We start from the raw sequence: 20,527 nt of genomic DNA, 5'->3' as shown, positions 1-20,527 counted from the left end.
CTAGGTTATTGCAGTCATATATGAATGTGGTACACATAGTGCCTCAGGTTTTGGTTGTTTCCTATGTACATTAACCCCTTCACCCCCGGAGCTTTTTCAGTTTTTCCGTTTTCGTTTTTCGCTCCCCTCCTTCCCAGAGCCATAACTTTTTTAATTTTCCGTCAATTTGGCCATGTGAGGGCTTATTTTTTGCGGGACGAGTTGTACTTTTGAACGACATCATTGGTTTTAGCATGTCGTGTACTAGAAAACGGGAAAAAAATTCCAAGTGCAGTGAAATTGCAAAAAAAGTGCAATCCCACACTTGTTTTTTGCTTGCCTATTTTGCTAGGTTCACTAAATGCTAAAACTGACCTGCCATTATGATTCTCCAGGTCACTACGAGTTCATAGACACCTAACATGACTAGGTTATTTTTCACCTAAGTGGTGAAAAAAAATTCCAAACTTTGCAAAAAACAAAACAAAACAAAACAAAATTGCGCCATTTTCCGATACTCGTAGCGTCTCCATTTTTCGTGATCTGGGGTCAGGTGAGGGCTTATTTTTTGCGTGCCGAGCTGGCGTTTTTAATGATAGCATTTTGGTGCAGATACGTTCTTTTGATCGCCCGTTATTGCATTTTAATGCAATGTCGTGGCGACCAAAAAAACGTAAATCTGGCGTTTCGAATTTTTTTCTCATTACGCCATTTAGCGATCAGGTTAATGCTTTTTTTTATTGATCGATCGGGCAATTCTGAACGCGGCGATACCAAATATGTGTAGGTTGGGTTTTTTTTTTATTGATTTATTTTGATTGGGGCGAAAGGGGGGTGATTTAAACTTTTATATTTTTTTTATTTTTTTCACATTTTTAAAAACTTTTTTTTTTTTACTTTTGCCATGCTTCTATAGCCTCCATGGGAGGCTAGAAGCAGGCACAGCCCGATCGGCTCTGCTATGCAGCAGTGATCATAAGATCGCTGCTACACAGCAGATTTGCAGGTGTGCTGTGAGCGCCGACCACAGGGGGGCGCTCACAGCCACCGGCAATCAGTAACCATAGAGGTCTCAAGGACCTCTATGGTTACAATGGAGGAGCATCGCCGACCCCCGATCATGTGACGGGGGTCGGCGATGCGCTCATATCCGGCCGCACGGCCGGATGCGGTAGTTAAATGCCGCTGTCTGCGTTTGACAGCGGCATTTAACTAGTTAATAGGCGCGCGCAGATCGCGATTCTGCTCGCGCCTATTGCGGGCACATGTCAGCTGTTCAAAACAGCTGACATGTCCCGGCTTTGATGTGCGCCCACCGCCGGAGCGCACATCAAAGCGGGGGTCCCGACATGTGACGTACTATACCGTCAGATGTCGGGAAGGGGTTAATAAACTTAAAAAAAAAAAAAAAAAAATTATATACGGTATATACCATGACATACAAAGCCATCCACAACCTGTCTCCTCCATACATCTGTGACCTCGTCTCCCGGTACTTACCTACACGCAACCTCCAATCCTCACAAGATCTCCTTCTCTACTCCCCTCTTATCTCCTCTTCCCACAATCGCATACAAGATTTTTCTCGCGTATCACCCCCACTCTGGAACCCTCTACCACAACACATCAGACTCTCGCCTACCATCGAAACCTTCAAAAAGAACCTGAAGACAACCTCTTCCGACAAGCCTACAACCTGCAGTAACCACGGATCAACCAAACCGCTGCACGACGAGCTCTATCCTCACCTACTGTATTCTCACCCATCCCTTGTAGATTGTGAGCATTCGTGGGCAGGGTCCTCTCTCCTCCTGTACCAGTTATGACTTGTATTGTTTTAGATTATTGTACTTGTTTTTATTATGTATACCCCTCCTCACATGTAAAGCGCCATGGAATAAATGGCGCTATAACAATAATAATATAATAGAGAGAGTGTATATATATATATTATATATATATATATATATATATATATATATATATATATATATATATATATAATCTCTCTCTATCTCCCTGTATTTCGCACCAGCCATCTTCCTCTCGACTCAGACCATTTTCCCTGTCACTGCTGCTAAAAAACATCCCCACAGCGTGATGTGCAGCCACCATATTTCATAGTGGGGACGGTGTTTTGGGGTGATGAGCAGTGTTGGTTTGGCACTAGTGATGAGCGAATATACTCATTACTCATTACTCATTACTCGGGTGTCCTCCGAGTATTTTTTAGTCCTCGGAGATTTAGTTTTCTTCGCCGCAGCTGGATGATTTACAGCTACTAGCCTGCTTGATTACATGTGGGGATTCCCTATTAACCAGGCAACCCCCACATGTACTTATGCTGGCTAATAGCTGTAAATCATTCAGCTGAGGCGATGAAAACTAAATCTCAGAGCACTAAAAAATACTCGGAGGAGCGTGCTCGGGAAATCTCGAGTAACGAGTATATGCGCTCATCACTATTTGGCACCAGACATCGCATTTACCTTGGAGGACAAAAAGTTCTATTTTGGTTTCATCTGACCACAGCACCTTCCTCCATACATTTGCAGAGTTTCCCACATGTCTTTTGGCAAACTCAAAATGAGCCTTGAATTTGTGTGTGTATGTAAAGGCTTTTTCTGCCCACTCTTCCATAAAGGTCACCTCTATGGAGTGTACTGCTTAGGGCTCCTTTTCACTTGCGTGAAGATGAAATCTATTCTATTAAATCGATTTGTAATCTTGCTTGAAGAAGGAGCCACTGTGCTCTGAAAGCTTGCAAACATATTATTTTCTGGTTAGCCAATAAGGGTATCACTCCTAGAATACTTCTGTCATCATTGGGCAGAAAAGTATTCACTTTCCATTTGACTCCGGGGGGACCAGAGCTTAGTATTTCTTTTTTTATTTATTGCTTTTGCTAACCCCTTTGAGACAGAACCTGTTTTCACCTTCATGACCAGTCCAATTTTTACAATTCTGACCAGTGTCAATTTATAAGGTCAAAACTCTGGAACGCTTCAACGGATCCTGGTGATTCAGAGACTGTTTTCTCGTGACATATTGCACTTAATGATAGCGGTAAAATTTCTTCTATATAACTTGCGTTTATTTGTGAATTCTCCCCCCTGGAATTTTGTAGTAAATTTTGCAATTTTCAAACTTTTAAATTTATATGCCCTTAAATCAGAGTCATATCACATAAATTACCGTATACACTCGAGTATAAGCAGAGAATTTCAGCTCATTTTTTTAGGCTGAAATTGTCTCTCTCGGCTTATACTCATCGTCATAGTCATTCCCAGGGGTCAGCAGGGGAGGGGGAGCGGCAGCTGTCTAATAATACTCACCGGCTCCTGGTTCTCTGGGCGCTGACAGCTTCTTCCTGTATTGAGCGGTCACATGGTACCGCTCATTACAGTAATGAATATGGACCCCACTCCACTCCCATAGGAGTGGAGCTGCATATTCATTACTGTAATGAGCGGTACTATGTGACCGCTCAATACAGGAAGAAGCTGTCAGCGCCGGGAGAATGAGGGACGTCCAGGGACCGCGCCGGGAGCAGGTGAGTATGGCGGGGGCAGTGCGCGATATTCACCTGTTCCTTGTTCCACCGTCGGCGCCGCTGTGGGAAGACACAGCGGCGCCAACGGTGGAACGGAGGACAGGTGAATATAGCAAGTGCCGGGGGCCTGAGCGACGAGAGGTGAGTGTGATTTTTTCTTTTAAATCGCAGCAACAGCATATTGGGCAAATATCTCTATGGAACATCTTATGGGGCCATGTGCAGCATTATATGGGGCAAATATCTCTATGGATCATCTTATGGGGCCATGTGCAGCCTTAAATGGGGCAAATATCTCTATGGAGCATCTTATGGGGCCATGTGCAGCATTATATGGGGCAAATATCTCTATGGAGCATCTTATGGGGCCATGTGCGGCGTTATTTGGGGGCAAATATCTCTATGGAGCATCTTATGGGGCCATAATCAGCATTTGTGCAGCATTATATGGGGCAAATGTCTCTGGAGCATCTTATGGGGTCATAATCAACATTTGTGCAGCATTATATGGGGCATATTTTAATATGGAGCATCTTATGGGGCCCATCATAAACTGTATGGAGCATTATATGGGGCGTATTTTGTATGGAGCATCTTATGGGGCCCATCATGAACTGTATGGAGCATTATATGGGGCTCCTGATTCAATATGGATATTCAAAAACACAACCTACTGATGTCTCAATTAATTTTACTTTTATTGGTATCTTTTTATTTTTGACATTTACCAGTAGCTGCTGCATTTTCCACCCTAGGCTTATACTCGAGTCATTAAGTTTTCCCAGTTTTTTGTGGCAAAATTAGGGGTCTCGGCTTATACTCTGGTCGGCTTATACTCGAGTATATACGGTAGGTAATAAACAACATTTCCCAAATGTCTACTTTACATCAGCACAATTTTTGAAACCAAATTTTTTTTTTTTGTTAGGAAGTTATAAGGGTTAAAAGTTGACCAGTGATATCTCATTTTTACAACAAAATTTGCAAAGCCATCTTTTTTTAGGGACCACCTCACAATTGACTTTGAGGGGCCTATATGACAGAAAATACCCCAAAATTACACCATTCTAAAAACTGCACCCCTCAAGGTACTCAAAACCACATTCAAGAAGTTTATTAACCCTTCAGGTACTTCACAGGATTTTTTGGAATGTGGAAGGAAAAAATAAACATTTATTTTTTCTTTAGACCTATTTTTTTTTTTTACTTTCACAAGGGTAACAGCAGAAAATGGACCATACATTTTGCCCTTGTGAAAAATGTTTTGCTGCTATCACACAATAAAAGACGCATTTTATTGCGAAAACTAGTTTTTGCATCACCATATTTTGAGAGCTATAATTTTTTCATATGTCGTCCAACAGTCATGTAAGAGCTTGCTTTTTGCGGGATTAGCTGACATTTCTATTCGTACCATTTTCGGGTACATGACATTTTTTGGTCACTTTCTATTCCGATTTTGGTAGCACCTATCGTGGGCGTTGCTGCGGGGTGTCAGCTGTCACATACAGCTGACACCCGCACGCGATCTCGGCGGCGCTCAGTGTGAGGCCGCGAGGTCGCAGCGCTGTACTAGTACTGCTCTTGCCGCAAACTTGTCTCCCGCAGAGCAGTACTAGTATGGTGCGTGTCGCAAAGAGGTTAATAATCCAACCCTGACTTGTACTTCCAGAAGTCCTTGACTTGTTTGGAGATCTTCTCTGTCTTCACGGTACTGTTTAGTTAGTGGTGCCTCTTGCTTAATGGTTTTGCAGCCTTGTTGGCTTTTAAAAAAGGTGTGTATATACTGACAGACATTGTGACACTTTGATTGCACACAGGTAGACTTGCTTCCACTAAAGCCTGTGACTTATAAAAGCAATTGCTTGCACCAAAAATTTTCAGGGGCTTCATAGCAAAAGGGGTGAATACATATGCACCTGCCACTTTGTAGTCATTTGATGATCCCATAGTTTTAATGTATGTCTATATTTTTCTCAATTCACCAACTTAGACTATTTAGTGCTGATGCATCACAGACAAATTAGATAACAAAAATATTTAATCACGGGTTGTATTGTAACAAAATAGGTAAAAAGTCAGGTAGGGATAGGGGTATACTTTTGCAAGCCAGTGTACTAAATTACATTTTGTTTCCTTCTGTCACAAAAGTTATGCTGCAGTACTGGTTCAATTCCTAGTTCATGCTCCTTTAGAAGTTCCTGTTCACTACTGCTCTGAAGATCCATACACTGCATTCAAATATTTAGAGTACTGGACTTACCCTACCTAAGTCTCTCTGTCCCTTCACCACAGACTGTATAGGGGGAATTATCCAAGCAGCAATGGAAAAGGAGCTTCTAACCCCTTCCAGACATGGCTATTTTCGATTTTCATGCTTCCTTTCCTTCTGAAAACCATAACTTTTTTATTTTTCTATCCACAGAGCCATATGATGTTTTTTTTGTGGGATGAGTTGTATGACACCATTCATTTTAATCAGGTGATGTACTGCAAAGCAGGAAAAAAATACCATTGAAGAAAATTTTTGGCTATTGTTCTATTTGGTATTTTCATTTTCGCTATAAGGTAAAAATTACCCAGAAATGTGATTCTCTAGGTTGGTACGATTATGGAGATACCATTTTGTTCCCAGAAAAAGTGTTTTCACATCATTTCATAGCATTTCTTAATTTTGGTTGAGACTACTGTGTGAGGGCTTGTTTATAGTGCCCTGGGCTGTATTTTTATTGATGCAATTTTTGGATACGAAAAAGGTTTTATTTAATTTAATTTTTTCATTTAATTTAATTTTATTGCATTTTTTGTAGTGTTTGTTGCATCTGAAAAAAATAATTCATTAAAAGTAATTCCGACATTTAGATTTTTTTTTTCTCATTACACCATTTACCAGTTGGATTAAATTTATATTTTGACAGATCAGACTTTTATGGATATAGTGATACGCGGATGGGTGCATAGATTGCTCCTGCAAGGGGGAGTGTCAGAGTAGATATCACAGCCAGGAATTGATAGTGGCATTTAACAGGTAATCAGACTGTTATGAAAATGTATAACTTGGCAATAACAATAATACAAAAACTGGAGTCATTCTTTAAACATACAAGACCTAAAGGTTCCCCAGAGATAAAAGAAGGTGTGAAAGAGGGGTAAAAATATCTTGACCACAATTCCCACAGTAATCTTTCATACCGAGCAGGCGGTGGACACTTGTAATTCTTGTTGGTGTAAATATCCTCCAAACTGAACTCTTTCTTGTTTACTCTACAATATAAAAAAATATTAAGTGATTTCACACAAAATCTGTCCGTAACAGTCAGGAAAAATATATTTTTGTACCACTGTAGCCAGTAAATAGAAAAATATTCAAATTTGAGAGTCATCAGTGGTTGATACCTTTTAATGACCAACTGAAAAGATGGTAAATTGCAAGCTTTCGTGGCTACTAAGGCCTCTTCATCAGGCATAGAATAGCACAATCTGAAGAGACACTTATTTATACACAACATGGTACAGGAATAACAAAACAGATAAGACAAGAGACATGAAGCAGAACTATCAATATGGGAGAGGGAGAAAACAGTTGTGGCTGTAAATATTGGAACAGTTCATAGATAAGGAGGATTTCGCAGCGGATTGGCCACTGTGGATTCGCAGCAGTTTTCCATGCGTTTTACAGTACCATGTAAACCTATGGAAAACCAAATCCGCAGTGTCCATGCTGCGGAAAATATTGCTCCTCAATAGGAATCCGCAGGTGTAAGACGCAGGTGAAATCTGCACAAAAAACGCAGAAAATCCGCAGTAAATTCACAGGTAAAAACGCAGTGCGTTTTACCTTCGGATTTTTCAAAACCAGTGCGGAAAAATCCGAATACGAATCTGCAATGTGGGCACATAGCCTTAGTGTCCTGTGATTTAGGTCTGGTCCATGGTTATGGTTCCCCCAAAAGATCTGAAAAGCACATTCCTTAGTTGATGTAGAAAGACATTAATACCCGAGTAGCCTCGAAAGCTCGCAATTTGTTACCATATTTTCAGTTAGCTATTAACTCCTTTACCACCTAAGGTGGTTTACACATTAATGACAAATTTTTACAAGTCTGACCACTGTCACATTATGGCGTAATAACTCTGGAACGCGTCAATGGATCCCAGTGATTGAGTGTTTTTTTGTGACATTGTTCTGCATGATAGTGGTAACATTTCGATAGGACTTGTGTTTATTTATGAAAAAAAAAAAAAGGAAAATTTTGCAATTTTTAAACTTTGAATTCTTATGCCCTCAAATGAGAGATATGTCACACAAAATAGTTAATAAACAACATTTCCCACATGTCTACTTTACATCAGCACAATTTTTGAAACAAAATTTTTCTTTGTTATGAAGTTGAGGGTTAAAACTTGACCAGCGATTTCTCATTTTTCCAACAAAATTATGAAACCTTTTTTTTTTTTTTTTTTTTAAGTGACCACATCACGGTTGCAGTGACTGAGGGGTTTAGATGCTCGAAAACACCAACAACAGTGACACTATTCTAAAAACTGCATCTTCAAGGTGTTCAAAACCACATTCAAGAAGTTTATTAATCCTTCAGGTGCTTCACAGAAATTAATGGAATGTGAAAGGAAAAAAAAGAACATTTAACTTTTTTTCACTAAAATTTACCTTTAGACCCATTTTTTTTTTAATTTTCACATGGGTAACAGGAAAAAATGGACCCCAAAAATGATAGTGCAATTTCTCCCGAACATGCAGATACCCCATATATGCGTGAAAACCACTGTTTGGGCGCACGGCAGGGCTCAGAAGGGAGGGAGAGCCAGTTGACTTTTTCCAACGCAAAATTGGCTGGAATTGAGAGCGGACGCCATGTCGTGTTTGGAGAGCCACTGATGTGCCTAAACAGTGGAAACTCCCCACAAGTGACACCATTTTGGAAAATAGACCCCTCAAGTAACTTATCTAGATGTGTGGTAAGCATTCTAATCCCCCAAGTGCGTCACAGAAGTTTATAACATAGAGCCATGAAAATAAAGAATTACATTTTTGTTCCGCAAAAATGATCTTTTAGCCCCACATTTTTATTTTCACAAGGTTAACAAGAGAAATTGGACCCCAAAAGTTGTGGTGGAATTTCTCCTGAGTATGCTGATACCCCATATGTGGGAGAAAACTACTGTTTGGACGTTTTGAAATTCAGACTTTGATGGTCTGCGGGCGTCATGACGCGTTTGCAGAGCCCCTGATGCACCTAAACAGTGGAAGTGAATCCATTTATGAACTGATCTACTGTTTCCTGGTATGTGAATTTTATAATGTATTGGCATACATAAGTTGTGTAGAGTGCATCAGGTTGATATACGCGAGTTGTGTAGTGTTCGTCAGGTTGGCATTTAGAAGTTGAGCAAGTGAGAAATTAATTTAGTAGTCCATGGATGTGTGGTACAGTCTGAACCATTCTTTTATACACAGGCCAGGCTGTTGGGGCAAGTGGTTAATTCATAAATGGTGTCCTTGCGTGTCCCCCTTCTGTAACACACTCGGGAACCTCTTTTGCAACCTTCCATTTTTTTGTGGTTTGGGAGACCTGCCCCAGGAAATGTTGGCCTGGTACGATATGATCATCTTCAGTTCCGGACGTACTGGGGCCTGCTCCTTCTTGACTGCCAATATCAGGGCCTTTATCATTACCTCCTGGAACTGAAGGTACGACATACCAGTCTGGCCTGCACATCGTGATAGCAATGTACAATGATTTCATGCTATCTGTACGATGTGCATGGCCAGCTTCTTGTACCACACCTTGACCTTTTCCATGGCACCCCAATACACAGTCTGGTTTGCAGTCATGTGTAGAGGTACCTCGTACAGTGCTGCCATCACCATGTATGGTGGACAAGAAAGGGACATCATGTTGTCCTTGTACTTGACCACCAGCATTTTGTTGCTACACTGGGCTCTGCTCTCATCCTTCTTGAGCAGCTGCTCAATTTGCATCTTAGGAAGGCCTCTCTGATTTTTGCAGACAATACCCGTGGCTGCAGTAGCTCCCACAGAGAGGGACTTCAAGAGTGGATGCTGATATAAAAGTTATCTACATAGAGGTGATAACCTTGATCCAGCAGTGGGTGCACCAAATCCCAAACAAATTTTCCCACTCACTCCCAGGACAGGGTGTTATTCAGGGGGTTGAATCTGGGTGTCCTCCACTTCATAAACCCTAAACTTGTGGGTGTACCCTGAGGTACTCTGACAAAGTTTGTAGAGCTTAATTCCGTACCTGGCACGCTTACTGGGCAGGTATTGCAGGAATTTGAGCCTCCCATTGAAATGGATTAGGGACTCATCTACACAAATGTCCCTTTGGGGTATGTACACCTCAGCAAACTTGTTGCTGAAGTGCTCAATGACTGGTCAAACTTTGAAAAGACGGTCAAAGTTGGGTCATCAAGGGGAGGACATTGTGCGTTATCATTGTAACGCAAGAATTTGTGAATGGCCTCAAAACGTTTATGGGTCATGGCCATTTGGAACAGTGGAGTGTTATACAAAACATTAACACTCCAGTGATTTGCGTCACTGATCAATGTTCAATGACTGCAAGATGGTGGTGGTGGAGGTGGTGCAAAGGGGAGGGAGGGGGAGAAAAATGGATAGGGACAAAAACAAGTCCTGGAAAACAGCAAGCATGGACGTTGATCAGTTATTTGCGACACTAATCAGCGCTTGGCCACTGCAGGACGCACAAAAAGAAAAAAAAAATGCCAAAAATTGAGCAATGCGCACATTAGTCGTCGCAAGTCGGAACACCTGTTCTCTATTCCCTATAAATAGAAGGGGTCAGCCATTGGACGGGTGTCCTTTAAATAGTCTGAAATCTCCCCCGCCCTCCAACACACGCCTCCTGAAGAAGTTCTAACGAAACGTGCGCTGGGGCGGTGGGGACATCTTGGTCACCACATTCAATTCAGTAAGTTCATTCAACTTTCTCTGTGCTTGTCTTATGGACAGACTTCTTCATAGCCATCTCTTATATCTCTTATTTATAGGACTGTATCTTTATTCAGTTATATCTGTATAGCACTTTGCACTTTTCTTCTTTGCTGCCAATAATGTGTTCTCTGCACTGTCACTAACACATTTATTCATTGCATTTAGCGTTTTGGTTTTTTTTAGTATATTTTGTTACTCTAGTTTTGCTCCATTAGCTTTATATGTTTAGACACCTTCTCTCTGTCACCATGTCTATTTTCTATTTTTTTGCATTTGCACATTGCACTTTTTTTGCATCTGCTGTTAACCCCTTAACGACCACTGATACGCCTTTGAACGGCGGCAGTTAAGGGTACTTAAACCAGTGTTCCCCAACTCCAGTCCTCAAGGCCCACCAACAGATCATGTTTTCAGGATTTCCTTTGTATTGCACAGGTGATGCAATTATCACCTGGGCAAGACTAAGGAAATCCTGAAAACATGACCTGTTGGTGGGCCTTGAGGACTGGAGTTGGGGACCCCTGACTTAAACCACAGTGCCGTTTTAACTGACCCCGATGTTGCGATCGCAAAACAAAAAAAAGTAAGATTTTCCATTTAAACTTCTCTCTCCTCTGATGTGATCGCACATCAGAGGAGAGAGAAATAGGGTACCCCGATACCGTCGTTGTCCCTGGATCCTTCAGCATCCCCCCGGGCTGCCGATGTATTTTCTGGGGAGAAAATTGCAGGTGCATGCACAGTCGCCTGCAGAGATCTGCTGGTCGGCACCCGGCAACAATAGGAAATGTTTCCTATTGGTTCATTTTGATCACTGTGATATAGTCTATCACAGTGATCAACATATAACAAATAGTAAATAAAGCCCCCCTTTATTTAGGGAAAAATAATAAAATAAAAAAAAATTGGGTAAGGTTTGTGGTTAGGGTTATGGTTCGGGTTTGGGTTAGGGTTGGAGTTAGAATTGGGGGTTTCCACTGTTTAGGTACATCAGGGGGTCTCCAAACGCGACATGGCGGTTTCCACTGTTTAGATACATCAGGGGGTCTCCAAACGCGACTTGGCGCCTCAATTGACTCCAGACAATTTTGTGTTCAAAAAGTGAAATGGTGCTCCCTCCCTTCTGAGCCCTGCCATGCCATACGCACAAACAGTGGCTTTTCCCCACATATGGGGTATTGGCGTACTCAGGAGAAATTGCACAACAAATTTTGTGGTATATTTTCTTGTGAAAATAAAAAAAAAAAATTGGTTCCAAAGTAAATTTTTTTTTTGTGAAAAAGTAAAAATGTTAATTTTTTCCTTCCACATTGCTTTAGTTCTCGTGAAGCATCTGAAGGGTTAATAAGCTTCTTGAATGTGGTTTTGCACACCTTGAGGGGTGCAGTTTTTAAAATGGTGTCACTTTTGTTTTTTTTCTGTTACCGTACATACTCGAGTATAAGCCGAGATTTTCAGCCCAAATTTTTGGGCTGAAAGTGCCCCTCTCGGCTTATACTCGAGTCACGGTCTGTGGCAGGGTCGGCGGGTGAGGGGGAGAGGGCGCTGAGGCATACTTACCTAGTCCCGGCGATCCTGACGCTCCCCTTGCCCGTCACACTGTCTTCGGGTGCCGCAGCTCTTCCCCTGTACAGCGGTCACGTGGGACCGCTCATTAAACTTATGAATATGTACTCCACTCCCATAGGGGTGGAGCCCCATATTCATTTCTCTAATCAGCGGTGCCGGTGACCGCTGATAGAGGAAGAGGCTGCGGCAGCCAGAGGCCAGCTGTCCGGGGGAAGGAGCGGGACGCCGGGAGCAGTTAAGTATCGCATATCTACCGGTCCTCGTTCCACACGCCGGGCGCCGCTCCGTCTTCCCTATTTTGATTTTTGAAATTCACCGGTAGCTGCTGCATTTTCCACCCTAGGCTTATACTCGAGTCAATAAGTTTTCCCAGTTTTTTGTGGCAAAATTAGGGTGGTCGGCTTATACTCGGGTCGGCTTATACTCGAGTATATACGGTATATTGAACCCCCAAAGTCACTTCAAATGTGATGTGGTCCCTAAAAAAATTGTTCTGTAAATTTTGCTGTAAAAATGAGAAATCGCTGGTCAACTTTTAACCCTTATAACTTCCTAACAAAAAAAATGTTGTTTCCAAAATTGTGCTGATGTAAAGCAGATATGTGGGAAGTGTTATTTATTAGGCATTTTGTGGGACACCACTCTCTGATTTAAGGTTATAAAAATTAAAAGTTGGAAAATTGCAAAATATTCAACATGTTCGCTGTATTTCTGTTTTTTCATAAATAAACGCAAGTCATATCGAAGACATTTCACCATTAATATGAAGTACAATATGTCACAAAAAAATCTCAGAATCAGTGGGATCCGTTGAATCGTTCCAGAGTTATAACCACATAAAGTGACAGTGGTCATTAAGCACAAAATTGGCTCTGTCACTAAGGGGTTAATCTATCTGCTTTTTTAATTGCACTCCAACGTATTAACTTACCTGTCTATTGAATATTTGTACGCACTTTGCATTTTATTAGTAATTTTGTGCCACTACTTGTTGGTGTCCAGCATTTCTTCATTCTCCATTGTCTATTTTAAGTGATATATTTAATAAAAATTGAATTTTTAAAAAGGATTATACTCTCTGGTGGTCCAGTCACTTCCTCCTTCTAGTGGTTTGACCAATCACAGCTGGCCTGAAAAAATGAGAAATGATGCGATTGGCTGTTCAGAATCAAACAGCCAATCACAGCGATCATAGTTGCGGGGGGCATCGCCCCCGGGACAACTACTTCATGTACCCAGCTCCAAGATGTCACGGTGCCGCATTAGAGATGAAACGCATCCATACGTTCCAGATCGGTAAGTACCAGGTCACAGGGACGTATGGATACGTCAAAGGTTGGAAAGGGGTTAAAAAGGTGTCAACCACTGAGGACTCTTAAATTCTAATATTTTTCATAATATTCAGGAAAGTATAAAAATAATTAATCAGATATCATTGTCTTTTGTGGAATCTTATTATTCTCACATTCTAGAGCCTGGCACAGAGATGACCTTTTCAAAAGATTCCTGTATGTTTTAGGCGATGGCTTGAGAGCGTGTAGCCTATAACGTGAAATAATCACTAGCCCATAGGTTTCCAAAATCAGTTGCGAGCCACTGATTTTTCAGACAAATATGAATATTTAATTACCAAATACTTTGTTTCCCAAACTGGTTTGTTAGGACTATCACTTTCTGATGCTTTCTACTTGCATCAATTATCCCAGATCTACCAGCGATGTTAACCCCTTCCCTGACAGTGAAAACTAAAAGTTGAGGTTAGTTCACATAATGTGTAATAGGAGAAAATGAAAGCTACAATTTGTTGTGCAATTTTCAATGAACATGGCAATACATGTGGTTGTACACGGTTTGAGTGCACAGCAGGGATCAGATGGGAAGGAGCCCTATTTAGAACACAGATTATGTTGGACTAGATTTAGTGCATTAGCTGAGCCCCTGGGGTGCAAGATGAGAAGAAACCCTACATGTAACCGCATTTTGGAAACTTCACTGCTCAAGAAAGTCATAATTCATCTATAGTGAGTATTTTAGATCCACAGCTGTCTCACAGGATTTTTTAACATTGGGCCCTGGAAATACTGTATATTTTAACGGTAAACATGTAATGTTTTAGTAGCTGTAATTTTTTTTTAATTATCACTACAGTAACATGCAATGATGGACCCCACACACACACACAGTGTATGCAATTTATCCCAAATGGGGGATACCCCATATGTCATCAGAAACTACAGTTCAGCCGCATGGCGGGGGTAGTCTTAGAAGATACAGGTGCACTATTTAGCTTATGGAGCACAGATTTTTGCCAGAATACTTTGCAGGTTGCATTTTCAAAGCCTCTAAAGGTGTCAGAACAGATAAAACCCCCAAAAGTTATGCATTTTAGAAATTACACCTTTTGATTAATGAATTTAAGGCTGCAATAACTTTTTTGACCACACAGATGTTTTAACTTTGCAACATCCATTCCATGCTTTTTTCCAGAAAAAATGCAAATATGCCATTGTAGTCCCCATATAATAAAAATATGGCATCTAGACCCCCTTATGACAACATATTCCGGATTAAGGCGCTGTGCCCACGTTGCGTTTTTTTATGCGTTTCTGCCGCGTTTTTTTCTGCAGCGGAAACGCATAAAACGCTTAAAAACGCATTCCCATGCAATCCTATGGGATTCCGCAGTTGCTGTGCCCATGCTGCGTATTTTCCCGCTGCGGAATCGCATAGCGGTAAAATTCGCAACATGTTCATTATTTCTGCGGAATCGCGGCGATTCCGCCTCCATAGGATTGCATTGAAACACTCACTTTATGCATGTGGCTATGCCCACCATGCGTAAACTGAGCGTTTCATGTGCGGATGGTACCCAGGATCTGGAGGAGAGGAGACTCTCCTCCAGGCCCTAGGTACAATATCCCTGTAAAAAAAGAATTAAAATAAAAAATAGGGATATACTTACCATCTGACGGCCCCCGGAGTCCTCCCACCTCTCAGCGGTGCACGCGGCGGCTTCCGTTCCCAGGGATGCATTGCGCGAATCACCTGGGATGACATCGCGGTCACGCTACCGTGACATCACAAACGTCCTTCACGCAAAGCATCCATGGGAACGGAACGTACCGGGAGCACCGTTGAGGAGATCGGGGGCTGTCGGAAGGTGAGAATAACCATATTTTTTATTATTTTTAACATTCTATCTTTTACTATGTCAAGCACTATGCATGACGAGTGTGACCAATCTGTCAATCACTTTTCCAAGCGACTTCAAATCGCTTGGAAAACGCAAGCATTCTGCAAGCTAAAAAGCTTGTGTTTTGTGGGAAAACGCGTGCGAATTCCGCATGCGTTTTACCCGCGGCAGGGATATGCAGAAATGCTGCGGACATTTCCGCAGCATTTCTGCAACGTGGGCACATAGACTAAGGGGTAGGACAGCAACAATGTAAATTAATGCAGGGACACCAAACTTGTATAGGGCGATTTATAAATCAGTATTGGAGCTTTAGTGATTTGTAAGGTCATTCCACACTTCGTACAGAAAAGCAAACACATGACAACCCAAAATTACCTAATTTTGCCCTAATGTGGCCATGCCTAGTCAGAGCACTGATTCTGGAAAGGGTGACCCACCCATTTCCTTCCAACCTGTGTTCTGATCCCACAAACTATATTGGCTCCACATTACCGGATATTTTATAAAATAATCTATGAATAGGAAGATGGGGCATGAATGTATACTTCTGTCACAAATTACCCGGTATATATCATTTGGAGTGCATACCACATACAGTACATAAGATATGTGGCTGCTATTAGATATTGCATACATATTGGTACAATATTATACTATGATTACAGATTATACCAGTGAATTATTGTCCTGTATATAATGTGTAATGTCCTGTAGCCAGATGCAGGTCTGTCCTGTGCAGGATTCTCTATGGGTAGGTGTGCAGACCGCTCTGCTGAAGTTCAGTGTGAGCTATGGCAGCTTGAATTTTCATACAGATCGGGTCACACTGAAGCCAATGAATTTGCACTCACAGCGTGACAAGATCTGCATGAAAGATCAGGCTGCAAAAACTCACAATGTACTTCATCAGAGCAGTCATCTTCATTACTATACAGAATCCTGCACTGAAATGATTCAGAGATGAACGCCATCTCGTCACTTCACATTGTACAAAAAGTAGGAGCATCCTCCCTCTATCATTCCCAAGCTGTGAATCCTGCTACATCATGGTGCCGTTATACAACGTGTTCAGCTCCTCAGCCTCCTCAAGACCCGTCACCTGCACCGGGTGCCAATATTAACTCTGCATGAAGCAGCAGAACGATTTGTGATTCCACCATTCTCCCCAAAATCAGAATCGAGCTGGAGAGGGGAAATTATTTCGAATTAGGTGTTGCCAAGTAAAATCTTTAAGTGTAAGTTGACACTTTAAATGGAATCTGTCAGCAGGTTTTTGTCATATAATCTGAAGATAGCATGAGGCAAGGCTTAAAGCATAGATTTCAGCAATGCCTCTCATCAAGCGCTGTCCAATTGTATAATTGCAATGATTGTTTTAGCACAAAGAGCATTGCAACGTAGCCTCCACCCCCTTCTGTGATAAGCAGCTCACTGTCTACAGACATTGTACATGGAGAGCCTGGTGAGGAATGGGGTTAGCTTTCTCCACTCTGCTGCAGTGCTATATCTAATAACTCTTGATTGTGTCAGAACGGCTGTACACAGTAAACTAAGTGATACTTAGTTGGATTTAGGGTCTCTTTCCTACATTATGCTGCTCTCAGATGAGGTAGTAAAACCTTGATGACTGATTATCTTTAACCCCTTCACACCACAGCCTTTTATCACCTTCCTAACCAGGCAAATTTTTTCAATTCTAACTTTATGGAAGTTATAACTCTGGAATGCTTCAACGTAGCCGTGCGATTCTGAGATAATTTTCTTGTGACATAATGTACGTCATGTTAGTGATACATTTTGGTCGATATAATCAGCATTTATTTAAGAAAATATTAACAATTTGACAAATTTAGCAAATGTCAAATTTTTAAATGTTATGCCCTTAAAGGGAACCTGTCACCCCCAAAATCGAAGGTGAGCTAAGCCCACCGGCATCAGGGGCTTATCTACCGCATTCTGTAATACTTTTGGAGTACAAAATTGGCTGGAATTGAAAGCAGACGCGACACCATGTTGTGTTTGCAGAGCTCCTGATGTACCTAAACAGTAGAAATCCCCCACAAGTGACACCATTTTGGAAACTACAACCCTCATGGAAATAATTTAGAGGTGTGGTGAGTACCTTAAACCCACAGGTGCTTCACCTAATTTTATACTGTTATGCTGTGAAAATAAAAAAAAAAAAAAACAAAACAAAAAACATTTCCCGCAAAAATGTTGCTTCAGCCCCCAATTTTTCATTTCCATAAGGGTAACAATAGAAAAGGAACCATAAAATGTGTTGTGCAAGTTCTCTTGAGTACACGGATACCCCATATATGGTAGAAAACTACGGTTTGGGTACACAGCAGGGCTCGAAAGGGAAGGAGCACCAATTGAATTCTGGAACATAATTTTGGCTGGAATGAATTGCAGATGCTAGGTCACATTTGACGAGCCCCTGAAATGCAGAAACAGCAGAAATCCCAAAAGGTGACCCCATTTTGTAAACTAGACTTCTTAAGGGGTGTAGTGAGCATTTTTAACCCTCAGGCGATTCACAGAATTAAACAAATTTGGAAAATTACCATTTCTTCCACTAAAATGTCGCTTTGGATTCAAGTCTTCAATTTTCAAAAGAGATAATAGGAGAAAATAGACCATACAGTTTGTTACACAATTTCTCCTGAGTATGCCAATAAACCACATGGGGTCAAAAACTACTTCTGAGGCACAGTGGGAAGAAACGCCACATTGGGGTTCAGATTTTGCGGCAATAGATTGAGGGTGCCAGGTCACTCAAATTATCATTCATCTATGGGTGCAAGAATCATATTGACACAACGGGTTTGTAATAGAATTTTATACCATTGGGCAATAAAGAAGAAAATGATTTCATTTTTATCACAAAAAGTTTGTTTTAGCCCCAGATTTTACATTTTCACAAGGGCAAATGGGTAAAAAGGTACCAAAATTTATCACACAATTTTTCTTCCAACTTTTTCTTTAGTCTCTCTATGGGACTTTAAGTTTTTTTTACTCTGATCGCTGGTACAATGAATTGCAATGCTTTACACCTGTCAGTGTTACACTGTATTAAGCCTCTTAGATCATTCTCCAAGCATGGTCTAATAGGCTTGCCGTAGCTGGCTGACTAAGATGGCATCATGACGATGATCGGGCCCACACGGTGATGTCGTGGGGGCGCAGATCAGACAGGAGAGCCCCCTGTCTGCCGTCCAAATGCTGCAATCGATTGCAGAATTTAGGGAGTTAAACAGTTGTGGTTTTCTTTTTTTGCTTAAAAGAGGTTGTCAACTACTGGATGGACAACCCCATCTGTACTGGATGTGGTCTACTGCTGGATACTCACTTCCTGTACTGGCGCCAACATAGTTATAGTATACATGGAATTGTAACAATACGATATTTGACAGCATACCTTTTTGGTTTTGGGAGACCCATTGGTGTTAGATTTGGATCTGGTTTGGGAATAGTTTTTCTGATTCGAATTTGAGAGACCCGTTGAGGTTTTCTTTCAAAGGACCCCTGTAGTAAAATAATAATACAGTGATTTGTTTTTATTGAACCAAAGAAAATGCTTTCATAACAGTTGAAAGGTAAAGGTGGTATAATGCAAATTTGTGAAGCTGGCTTTCCCAACTTGTTAATGCTTCAAGATATTAGTCTAACTGCAGTTTATCATAAAGAGTGACTTGCTTATAAATCATGGTAGGGACATCAGATTGCCCATTATTATTATGCCTCAAAATCATCCACAGAATGGAGGATGCTGTTGGTCTTAGAGGCAGACCTGTAGCTTATGACTACTGATAGATAAGTTAGGAAAAACTGATCCTATGGATCTGCTGCACTTATATCACTTTTCTCAGGAAAGCTACCGTATATACTGGAGTATAAGCCGACACGAGTATAAGCCGAGACACCTAATTGTACCACAAAAAACTGGGAAGACTCATCCCTATCCTGGTATGCATGGCCACCTCAACCCTATCCTGGTATGCATGGCCACCTCATCCCTATCCTGGTATGCATGGCCACCTCATCCCTATCCTAGTATGCATGGCCACCTCATCCCTATCCTGGTCTGCATGGCCACCTCATCCCTATCCTGGTATGCATGGCCACCTCATCCCTATCCTGGTATGCATGGCCACCTCATCCCTATCCTAGTATGCATGGCCACCTCATCCCTATCCTGGTCTGCATGGCCACCTCAACCCTATCCTGGTATGCATGGCCACCTCATCCCTATCCTGGTATGCATGGCCACCTCATCCCTATCCTGGTATGCATGGCCACCTCATCCCTATCCTGGTATGCATGGCCACCTCATCCCTATCCTGGTATGCATGGCCACCTCATCCCTATCCTGGTATGCATGGCCACCTCATCCCTATCCTGGTATACATAGCCACCTCATCCCTATCCTGGTATGCATGGCCACCTCATCCCTATCCTGGTCTGTATGGCCACCTCATCCCTATCCTGGTATGCATGGACCCCATCAGAAAAACATATGAAAAAAAACCAAACATCCTACTTACCGTCCCTTCGCTCCCTTGCAGCGTCTTGTTCTGGTGCCAGCAGCTACCGGACACTCACATATCCGCTACTTAAGGGAATGAATATTCACTGCCCTCCATGCCAATGAGATTGGAGAGAAGTGAATATTCATTTCTCTTAAGTAGCAGGCACACATGTTCGCCCAGCAGTTGCAGGAAGCCGACAGCTGAAACTGTGCGCGCTATTACAGAGAAATAGGGATTTTTGTGTACTCACCATAAAATCCTTTTCTCCGAGCCACTTATTGGGGGCACAGAACCATGGGTGTTATGCTGCTGTCACTAAGAGGCTGACACTAAGTTGAGAAAAAAAAGTTAGCTCCTCCCCTGCAGTATACACCCTCATGCTGGCTTCCAGAGACCCAGTTCAGTGTAAAAGCAGTAGGAGATTATTAACAATATATAACATAATAATATTAGAGTACAACATGACAAAGTAAGCAAAGAGCCAAAAAGAAAAGCCATAAGGCTAACAGGGTGGGAGCTGTGTCCCCCAATGAGTGGCTCGGAGAAAAGGATTTTACGGTGAGTACACAAAAATCCCTATTTCTCCTTCGCCACATTGGGGGACACAGAACCATGGGACGTCCCAAAACAGTCTCTGGGTGGGGAACAATATAACCCAATAACTCCGTGTACCAACAGACTATAAATGCGCAACAGCCGCT

General features: G+C 41.8%; 1 protein-coding gene across 1 annotated transcript in view; it reads right to left on the bottom strand.

Annotated features, from left to right (window-relative positions):
* The window catches only part of PRR14L (proline rich 14 like), a 61,152-nt gene that overhangs the window by 8,639 nt on the left and 31,986 nt on the right, over positions 1–20,527 (bottom strand). The window contains exons 7-8 of the mRNA XM_077294111.1: positions 18,716–18,822; positions 6,725–6,796 (exon numbers count right to left, since the gene is read on the bottom strand). Coding sequence (XP_077150226.1) covers positions 6,725–6,796; positions 18,716–18,822 — 179 coding nt within the window. The remainder of the gene's footprint in view (positions 1–6,724; positions 6,797–18,715; positions 18,823–20,527) is intronic.

Source organism: Ranitomeya variabilis, chromosome 1 (genome assembly GCF_051348905.1).
Source record: "Ranitomeya variabilis isolate aRanVar5 chromosome 1, aRanVar5.hap1, whole genome shotgun sequence".
Classification (NCBI taxonomy): Eukaryota; Metazoa; Chordata; class Amphibia; order Anura; family Dendrobatidae; genus Ranitomeya; species Ranitomeya variabilis.
The sequence above is the reverse complement of the archived record's forward strand: the minus strand, read 5'-3'. Positions and strand labels throughout refer to the sequence as shown.